Raw genomic sequence first — 10356 nt, 5'->3', positions numbered from 1 at the left:
GATTTATAAGTCATAAAAATCTAAATGGAAACCAATTTTCTAACCCCATAATCTTACACTAAAAATTATATCATAATTTCTCAATCCAAATTGCCTTGAAAATTAATTATTAAATAATAAAGCCCTACATATCCGAAGGGGCATGAGATGAAGTACCAAACCAAATCCAGACCAACACTGCAGCCGGAGTTGAATCTCTTCCGGGCTTCCGCCACGTTTAAGTCTGTCTCTCACGAAGCCCTTTTTTTCCCCCAATTTCATCTTCGCTCTCTTCGTAGAAATTGAATCTTTGCCCTTCTTTCCCCTTTTCGATTCGTTTCGAATCGTCTGTTCTTAGTTTCGAAGGATTTGTGGATGGTGAAGACAGATTATTTGAGGAAATTGTGAAAGGATTTTGAGGGATTGGTTGAGAATTGGACAGGAATCTAAGCAGGCAATGCCCATTTATTTGGTTTGGAGTTAAGTGTTAAAGGTCGTCGATGTCTTGGGCAAGCGCGGAAGATATTTACCTTTCAACTTCTCTTGCCAATTACCTTGACAGTATGTTCCTTCTCTTTTGATGCTTACAAATTAATACTCATTTTCCTTTTTAATTTTGAAATTTAATATCACTTGCTTCATGGGGTTTGCCTCTTTTGTGTAATGTGATATCTATCTCTTGATCATCATGGGGTTTGAGAGTATCAAATTGTTATGTATTGCAGCTCTTTGATTCAAAAACCTTTCACCCAATCAAGCTTATTTAGACACATGAATGAGCATCCATTTGTCCTTTCTGGCTAACTGTTTAGTAATGTAAATGAAGATATTTGAATCAAATGCACTTTGTTGTAGTGGTTTTAGCAAACATTTGTGTTTTATTTTGTGAATGCCTTTGATTCCCTCTTCTTTTCAAGAGATTATGGAACTTCTGTGAAATTCTACCCACCTTTTGAAGAGCTTGCCATGGTGAGGTGAGTCTCAGGGTGAGTTTTGACTTTTGACTGTTAGCAGATATTGTCTTCTTTGGACTTTTCTTTTCGGGCTTCCCCTCAAAGTTTTTAAAACGTGTTTACTCAGGAGAGGTTTCCACACCCTTACAAAGAATGTTTTGTTCCTCTCTCCAACTGATGTGGGATCTACAACCCACCCCCTTCGTGGCCTAGTGTCTTCTCTGGCACTCATTCCCTTCTCCAACCAACGTGGGATCTCACAATCCACCCCCTTCGGAGCCTAGTGTCCTCTCTGGCACTTGTTCCCCTCTCCAACGAATGTGGGATCTCACAATCCCACCCCCCTTCGAGGCCAGCGTCTCAGGGTGAAAGACTCAGTNAGCAGAAGAAGAAGAGCAGAAAAATGCTAAAGATGGATCCAAATGGGTCAAAACTGATTCCGAGTGTAAGTTCATAGCTTGTTCATAAATCCATCCTAAAAACATCACAAAATTTTAGCTTTCTCTAACAAAGTTCTTGTTTTGCAAATTGCAGATATTGTTCTTGAGATATAATTCCATCTCCTTTTCTAACCAATTACCCATCCAACTGATTTGAACAAGGTAACACCTTTTCTGATCTCACTTTTTCAATATGGTTCATTTTAACATAGCAATGACTGATCTTCAAATTCCATCTCCAAAAATGACTTTTCCAGATATTCAAACTCCACCCTTTGATTTGATGATATGGATCCAACAGTTGAGATGTTGTTCATCACAGCAAAAATATAGATCTGATCGACGGTGCTGATTACTCCTTTTTTTTCATGGTTGTTTGTTACCAAAACAGTGCAACTCATGTTATGATACATCGTCAAAAGAGATTCTATGATGACAGAGCTTTACATTTTTCACTTTATTTTACCATATAATTCTTCTCCTTCTTTAATGTTGGGGTCTCTCTTTGTAACATATTCGAGGCGAATAACATTTTGTATTGTTATAAAGTTACCAAGACATTGTTGTTGGGCTCTGTTTTCCTCCCATCTTTTCCCCCATTTTTGGGTTGATTCGGTCGATAATGTTAACATTATAAATTATGTTTATGGTGACGAATCTCACATGAGATCAGATCAAGAGTTTACCGTTCGAGAATCATTAAAAGGGAGAATTTCATTAATTTACTCTCATGTAAAGTTTCGGAGTTAAGGAGCGAAGTAAGCAATGAGACGAGAAGAGGATTTAATTGACTCAACTGTACGAAAGAAGAGAGAAGCTGCTTTGTTTACCTTGAAAGAGAAGGTACATATTCGGGAATAAAGCTTTCCGTTGCATTTTTCACAAAAATAACTTAGATTTATAAGTCATAAAAATCTAAATGGAAACCAATTTTCTAACCCCATAATCTTACACTAAAAATTATATCATAATTTCTCAATCCAAATTGCCTTGAAAATTAATTATTAAATAATAAAGCCCTACATATCCGAAGGGGCATGAGATGAAGTACCAAACCAAATCCAGACCAACACTGCAGCCGGAGTTGAATCTCTTCCGGGCTTCCGCCACGTTTAAGTCTGTCTCTCACGAAGCCCTTTTTTTCCCCCAATTTCATCTTCGCTCTCTTCGTAGAAATTGAATCTTTGCCCTTCTTTCCCCTTTTCGATTCGTTTCGAATCGTCTGTTCTTAGTTTCGAAGGATTTGTGGATGGTGAAGACAGATTATTTGAGGAAATTGTGAAAGGATTTTGAGGGATTGGTTGAGAATTGGACAGGAATCTAAGCAGGCAATGCCCATTTATTTGGTTTGGAGTTAAGTGTTAAAGGTCGTCGATGTCTTGGGCAAGCGCGGAAGATATTTACCTTTCAACTTCTCTTGCCAATTACCTTGACAGTATGTTCCTTCTCTTTTGATGCTTACAAATTAATACTCATTTTCCTTTTTAATTTTGAAATTTAATATCACTTGCTTCATGGGGTTTGCCTCTTTTGTGTAATGTGATATCTATCTCTTGATCATCATGGGGTTTGAGAGTATCAAATTGTTATGTATTGCAGCTCTTTGATTCAAAAACCTTTCACCCAATCAAGCTTATTTAGACACATGAATGAGCATCCATTTGTCCTTTCTGGCTAACTGTTTAGTAATGTAAATGAAGATATTTGAATCAAATGCACTTTGTTGTAGTGGTTTTAGCAAACATTTGTGTTTTATTTTGTGAATGCCTTTGATTCCCTCTTCTTTTCAAGAGATTATGGAACTTCTGTGAAATTCTACCCACCTTTTGAAGAGCTTGCCATGGTGAGGTGAGTCTCAGGGTGAGTTTTGACTTTTGACTGTTAGCAGATATTGTCTTCTTTGGACTTTTCTTTTCGGGCTTCCCCTCAAAGTTTTTAAAACGTGTTTACTCAGGAGAGGTTTCCACACCCTTACAAAGAATGTTTTGTTCCTCTCTCCAACTGATGTGGGATCTACAACCCACCCCCTTCGTGGCCTAGTGTCTTCTCTGGCACTCATTCCCTTCTCCAACCAACGTGGGATCTCACAATCCACCCCCTTCGGAGCCTAGTGTCCTCTCTGGCACTTGTTCCCCTCTCCAACGAATGTGGGATCTCACAATCCCACCCCCCTTCGAGGCCAGCGTCTCAGGGTGAAAGACTCAGTGTAACAGTCCAAACCCACCGCTAGCAGATATTGTCCTCTTTGGGCTTCCCCTCAAGGTTTTTAAAACGTGTCTACTAGAGAGAGGTTTCCACACCCTTATAAGGAATGTTTCGTTCCTCTCTCCAACCGATGTGGGATCCACAATTCGCCCCCTTTGTGGCCCAGTGTCCTCGCTGGCACTCAATCCCTTCTCCAACCAACGTGGGATCTCACAATCCACCCTCTTCGGAATCCAGTGTCCTTGCTGGCACTCGTTCCCCTCTCCAACGAATGTGGGATCTCACAATCTCACCTCCCTTAGAAACCGGTGTCCTCGTTGACACTCGTTTCCCTCTCCAATCGATGTGGGATCTTACACTCTCTCTTCACCTCACCTATCACCATAAGCAATTATATAGCTCTGCCTTGAAACCCTTTGTTTCAACTTTGATTTGACATGAGCACTGGTCTTCCCTGTGCCAAATGCTAAAAGGCTGTTTCACAGCTACCTTCTAAATCATTGTTCAGCATGTCTGCATTCTTTAAATTGTTTAGAGAAGGATTAAAAAGCTAGTGTTGCTATTTGCTAGAATTGTGGTTCTAATGATCGTTTCGTTCTATAGAGAAGGTTCTTGTACTACTTCGAGATGGTCGAAAGCTATTAGGAATCCTCCGTTCATTCGATCAATTTGGTATAGTTCTTCCTGAAATTTTATACGGTTTTAACATTCGCGTGGAGAACTAATTGTTTCTATGTTTCAGCAAATGCTGTTCTTGAAGGATCCTGTGAAAGAGTGATTGTTGGTGACCTTTACAGCGATATTCCTTTAGGTCTCTATGTAATTCGAGGCGAAAACGTCGTTTTACTGGGCGAGCTGGTAGGACAAAATCTTAGAGATTCACTTGTTTGTCTTCATTATTTGTCTGTTAGCTGTCCAACCCTCTTAAAATTTTTGTTTTGGGCTTTATAGAACATGGAGAAAGAGGAGCTCCCTCCACACATGACTCATGTCTCTGCTATGGAGATTAAAAGGGTAAGTGATGTTGACTCGTCCATTGGATTTCTCAAAGGTTTCCACATTTATTGGAAGAACACGACATAGATTTGCTTATGTCTGAAGATTAGTTTGGTGTGCTTAGTATCACGGTTATGCTCATCTAGGGTGTGTTGCCCGTGGTCGCATGCTCATGCCACGCCAAACCCTTTTTGCTTATGTCTGAAGATTAGTGTTTTGTGTGCATAGTGTCACAGTCATGCTCATCCAGAGCGTGTTGCCCGTGGCCGCATGCCCATGCCACGCTGAACCCTTTTTGCTTATGTCTGAAGATTAGTGTTCTGTGTGCATAGTGTCACGGTCTTGCTCATCCAGGACATGTTGCCCGTGGTCGCATGCCCATGCCATGCCGAACCCTTTTTGCTTATGTCTGAAGATTAGTGTTCTGTGTGCATAGTGTTACAGTCATGCTCATCCAAGGGCTGTTGCCCGTGGCAGTGCATAGTGTCACGGTCATGCTCATCCAGGACGTGTTGCCTGTGGCTGCATGCCCATGCCACGCCAAACCCTTTTTGCTTATATCGGAAGATTAATGTTCTGTGTGCATAGTGTCACGGTCATGCTCATCCAGGGCGTGTTGCCCGTGGCCACATGCCCATGCCACGCCAAACCCTTTTTGCTTATATCTGAAGATTAATGTTCTGTGTGCATAGTGTCACGGTCATGCTCATCCAGGGCGTGTTGCCCATGGCCGTATGCCCATGTCACGCCAAACCCTTTTTACTTATGTCTGAAGATTAATGTCCTGTGTGCATAGTGTCACAATCATGCTCATCCAGGGCATGTTGCCCGTGGCCGCACACCCATGTCATGCCAAACCCTTTTTACTTATGTCTGAAGATTAATGTTCTGTGTGCATAGTGTCATTGTCATGCTCATCCAGGACGTGTTGTCCGTGGCAGTGCATAGTGACACGGTCATACTCATCTAGGGCATGTTGCCCGTAGCCGCGTGCTCATTCCACGCCAAACCCTTTTTGCTTACACGTTGCATGTAAAACTTTTGGTATTTACAAACTAGAACTGTTATTGCAGGCTCAAAAAGCAGAGAGAGAGGCTACAGATCTTAAAGGGACAATCAGGAAAAGACTTGAGTTCCTTGATCTGGACTAATAGCTGCTGTGTTCATAATCTTGGATTTGTTAGCTTTCTTGTTTGCAAGTTCTTCAAGTTCAACAGCTGCTCGCTCATTGCCCAGTAAGTTAATTTGATCATATGTTGGTTTTTTATGAACAATTGAGAGCCTATTTTTGTGGCCATTAGTATCTAAACATTATATTGTCGACCTTCGATTCCTCGTGTAATGTTTTATTCGATAAATAAAAAACGTTTCTTCTTAATCCAACCCCAACCCGGGTTCTTGAGTTATGGAGGCTTCTTTCTTATTGTGCTTTCGGGGCGGTACACGTACCTAGATGTCGTGTGTTTGAACCTTTGAGCGAGCTTTTAATAAGAACAATCTTTGATGTCTCTCGGAGCTAGACCTTGAGGGGAGCACGAGCACGAGTACGAGCATGATTTGTGGGGGTTGGCACTGAATTTTCACTCTCGAGGTTTTTGCCATTTACTTTTTCCATGTATGGTGAGAATGGCATTGGATTTCCAGTCTGCAGAGGGGTTAATCACGGAAATCTAAATTTTCTACTAGCTCGTGAGCACTGTAACAGCTCAAGTCCACCGTTAGTAGATATTGTTCACTTCAGTTCGTTACATATCACCATCAGCCTCACGATTTTAAAATGCGCATATTAGGGAGAAGCTTTCACACCCTTATAAAAAATGTTTTTCATTCTCGTCTCCATCCGATGTGGGATCTCACAATCCACCCACCGTCCAGTGTCTAGTTTTGATACCATATGTAACAGCGCAAGTCCACTACCAGTTGATATTGTCCATTTTAGCTTATTATGCATCGCCGTCAGTCTCATGGTTTTAAAAAACATATGTTCATGGTTTTAAAAAACATATGTTCGGAAGAAGTTTCCATACCCTTATAAGAAATGTTCGCCTCCCCTCCACCTCCACCTATTTCATTTCTCATCCCGTGAAATCTCCATTTATATATATATATATATATATATATATATTCCTTATTATCCATGATAGTAAAAGGAGCTTTTTAATTTAATGAGCTTAAATTCTCAATCTATTGTTATTTATAGGCATACACCGACAGTGAAGCGGAATAAATCCGACGGGTCAAAAGGCAAGGACCCAAATAAATCAAGCCGTCCAAAAACCCACACGTGTCCCTCCCAATAAAAAAAAAACAAAATTACATAATTTCTTTTTACTTTATAACTCGAAAACTCCATTTATCGATTTTTAATTTAATTCGCGTCGAAGCTCACACTCAGTCACAGATCTCGCGCTCTCTCTCTCTCTCTCTCTCTGGCGGTCAAGCAAAGCAAGCAAGAGAATTCTGCAGATCCAAGCTTTTGCTGCTCTGAATCTTCTTTCTCTTGGAAGCTCCGGCTGTGTAATCCATGTCTTTGTCTTGCATTTCTTCTAAGCGGGTACTGTTTTCCTTCACTCTGCTACTATGTGCTTGGTCCCTGTGCATTCACGCCTCAGTCCACCATTATTCTGGTGAGATGTTCGTTAACAAAGGCAATGCGTTTGTCGTCCATGGAGGTAGCGAGGGAATTCGCTCCTCTAACGCTGACCGCAACGGTGCCGATGCGGATTCTTCTACCAATGCTGATTCCTACATTCGGTATGTGTTTTCTGATCCGTTTATGTGGTTGTCGATGTGTTCGTTGTTTGTCGGTTCTATTTCAATGAATGGCGGAAATGATGAGTTAATTCATGATTAGGCTGGATTGTTTTGCAATTTTATGTGATTTTGGTTTCCATTTTCGTATGAATTTTGTTATGTGTCATTAACGAAAGCGTGTTAATGTTGCTTGCTTGCTTGCTATCAATACGCTTTGGGCTTACTGTTAGCTAGAATTTTGGGGAAGTCTCGATAGCTTGTTTGAATGTTGGATTTCTCTATCTAGGTTTAACTTCTGTGGAGTCAGTATATCTCTTATTCTGTCTTTGTTGTGATAGTTACCTTATTCTATAGTGTACTGTCAAACCAGCTTCGAAAAAATTACATTTCGGAGACCAGAGGAGTTCTCCAACTTCAGCTCTGGGCCATTGCATGCAATAGTTTTTGAGGTGGAAGATAGAGAGATGGTTGGTGGCTCAGCCTATGGTGGCCAAAGGGCAATCTGTTGTACTGTAGATCTTGCTAAACTTGGTGTTTGTTCAGAAGGTGAAGTTATTTACCGGCCGTCCTCGAAGAATTCTGGTTGGCCTCAAGTTTATGGAGTCTCTTTCAACAAAGATGAGCAAGTTGCAACCCTGGCGACAAAATCGATTCAGATTACTAAAACGGGGATGTATAACTTGTATTTCATCCATTGTGATCCAAAGCTTCAAAATGTTGTTGTCGAGGGTAAAACCATATGGAAAAATCCTTCTGGGTACCTACCGGGTAGAATGGCGCCTTTGATGAAGTTTTATTTGTATATGTCTTTTGCTTATGTGTTGCTTGGAATCTTTTGGTTCTCACAGTATGCAAGATTCTGGAAAGAAGTTTTTCCATTGCAGAACTGCATTACGGTTGTCATAACGTTGGGGATGTTTGAGATGGCTATGTGGTATTTTGAGTTTGCTGAATTCAATCAAACTGGGATAAGACCAACAGGGATTACTATGTGGGCTGTCACCTTTGGAGTTGTTAAGCGTACAATTGCACGTCTGATACTTTTGATGGTTTCGATGGGTTATGGTGTTGTTAGACCAACTCTGGGTGGACTGACATCAAAAGTTCTCATGCTTGGACTAACCTTCTTTCTGGCATCTGAAGTTCTTGAATTGGTTGAGAATGTGGGTGCTGTAAGTGATCTTTCAGGAAAAGCTAGACTTTTCTTGGTTCTACCCGTGGCAATCTTGGATGCTTTCTTCATTCTTTGGATATTTACCTCCCTCTCCGCAACGTTAAGCAAGCTTCAGGTAGCTGGTTTGTTCATAGCACTTATTTTTTATTTGTACTCCTGTTTTTTTTTTTGTAGTTTAAATATTTTAAGATTAAGTTCCTCCTAGCAAATGGTTTCCTGAAGAATACTGAGAAAGTAATCTGGTTTTAATCAAAATATAGTTCGATGAAGTAGGTTGGTATCAAGGAAAGCACAGCGTTAGACGTTGAGCTTCTAATTGAAACATAGATTCAGTGGAAGCGATATCATTTGCTGCAATTTTCTGCTAAAATTATGCTTGCTCTTGCTGATATTCCTGCCCAAGTCTAATATTATCTTTTACCTTCTCATTTTATGCTAATGATGTAAATTTCTTTTTCATTTATTATGTTATAACTTCTACTGCCTGGCTTTCCTCCATTGTTATCGATATCACAGGCTAGAAGGTTGACGACTAAATTGGACATTTACAGAAAATTCACAAACGCATTGGCGGTAACTGTTATTGTATCGGTGGGCTGGATGTGTTATGAGGTAATTTGCGCATGAAGACGTGTTCCTATCATGTTAAAAACACGTTTGACATGTTCCATTCATGCATAGTTTTTTTAAAGAAATTAAAACTTACTTGAAACTGCAGCAGGTTCATGTGAACAGTCACTGTCGTTTTTCGTAACTTCGTCCCAAACATGCTGACTGCATTTTCTTAAATGAATTCTTGCAGCTTTATTTCAAATCAAATGACATTTACAATGAGCAGTGGCAAAATGCATGGATTATTCCTGCCTTCTGGCAAATCTTATCATTTTCTCTACTGTGTGTCATTTGTGCTCTCTGGGCTCCCTCTCAAAACTCAATGCGGTAAATTTCGACACACAGTTTCTCTACCCGCCCTTCTACCAGTCTATATCATCTCATCCTCTATGTTTCTCAGGTATGCATACTCCGAAGACGCACACGAAGAGTTCGACAAGGATGACACAAATCTAACACTCATAAGACCATCTCCAATCTCCTCACCTTCAAAGGATGTTCGGACTGTACCAGATGTTAAACCGTTGCGTGGAAGCGACAATCCAGTTGGTGATCTAGAAGAAGATAAAACAGCGTAAAATTGGAATCACAGGTCCTACTTTTTGGTACCATAATAGCCATAAGTTTATTTACTTCGTTAGCTCTATTTCTTGGGAAAATCTGGTAGTCTATATATAATTGCCAAGGGCGAAAATGCTATTAAAAGTAAGACATCCCTTTCATTTTTGCCTTTTGGATTGCTAATAGCCGGATGTGATAGTAGACTAGAGTGTTGTAGTTTTCTTTAAGTTCCCCCCTCATGTAGTATTTATCATTTGTTCCACAATAATCCTTCTTGTAACTGTGCGTGATTTTGATATTTAATGCCTCCCCTCACCTTGCCAAAATCTTACAATATGATAGATCTTGATTCTCTAGAATATTTCCCACTGCTATCGATTTGAACCAAGCCATAGCTTAGAAAACTTTTGATTCGATAGCCCGACCCATAGATATATGTACTTCTCATTTCCTCGAAGATCTAGATCTCGACCCGTACCTTTGTTATGGAAGTTACTGTAGCTGGTCAGATCAGACATGAAAGAATACACCCACGCCCTCTAAGGATATAAACATACAAATCATCCAAACCCATTCTATAAAAGCTCTGGGTTGAGTTCAAATATAGTTGTCTTCTTATCACATGTTTTCGTTGTAAGGTTTATTTGATGACTACTTTGTTCTTTCCTTATGTTTGTTGGAT

The 10356-nt window shown here is 40.3% G+C and overlaps 2 protein-coding genes and 1 long non-coding RNA gene across 5 annotated transcripts; all 3 read left to right on the top strand.

Annotated features, from left to right (window-relative positions):
• Window positions 1-107: 107 nt before the first annotated feature.
• LOC111779302 (sm-like protein LSM1B) lies at window positions 108-5956 on the top strand. 2 transcript variants are annotated; one of them, XM_023659426.1, is made up of 5 exons: window positions 108-540; window positions 4181-4249; window positions 4320-4435; window positions 4529-4591; window positions 5647-5956. In XM_023659426.1, exons 1-5 carry the CDS (start codon window positions 480-482, stop codon window positions 5722-5724), a joined length of 387 nt encoding a protein of 128 aa, XP_023515194.1. In that variant the 5' UTR covers window positions 108-479; the 3' UTR covers window positions 5725-5956. The 2 variants fall into 2 exon arrangements, with proteins under 2 accessions (XP_023515194.1, XP_023515193.1); XM_023659425.1 differs by lacking the exon at window positions 108-540 and adding an exon at window positions 2382-2807.
• LOC111779304 lies at window positions 1315-1923 on the top strand. The gene is made up of 3 exons (XR_002812671.1): window positions 1315-1377; window positions 1467-1534; window positions 1630-1923. It is a non-coding gene; the product is annotated as an uncharacterized LOC111779304 (long non-coding RNA).
• A 972-nt stretch (window positions 5957-6928) lies between the features above and the next one.
• LOC111779034 (transmembrane protein 87B-like) lies at window positions 6929-10004 on the top strand. Of its 2 annotated transcripts, none has more exons than XM_023659080.1 (5): window positions 6929-7327; window positions 7698-8616; window positions 9018-9113; window positions 9304-9440; window positions 9514-10004. In XM_023659080.1, the coding sequence occupies exons 1-5, from the start codon at window positions 7098-7100 to the stop codon at window positions 9689-9691; spliced, it is 1560 nt and encodes a 519-aa protein (XP_023514848.1). In that variant the 5' UTR covers window positions 6929-7097; the 3' UTR covers window positions 9692-10004. The 2 variants fall into 2 exon arrangements, with proteins under 2 accessions (XP_023514848.1, XP_023514849.1); XM_023659081.1 differs by having other exon boundaries at window positions 7238-7327; window positions 7682-8616.
• The last annotated feature ends 352 nt before the right edge of the window (window positions 10005-10356 follow it).

Source organism: Cucurbita pepo, chromosome LG17 (assembly GCF_002806865.2).
Source record: "Cucurbita pepo subsp. pepo cultivar mu-cu-16 chromosome LG17, ASM280686v2, whole genome shotgun sequence".
Taxonomy (NCBI): Eukaryota; Viridiplantae; Streptophyta; class Magnoliopsida; order Cucurbitales; family Cucurbitaceae; genus Cucurbita; species Cucurbita pepo.
The sequence above is the reverse complement of the archived record's forward strand: the minus strand, read 5'-3'. Positions and strand labels throughout refer to the sequence as shown.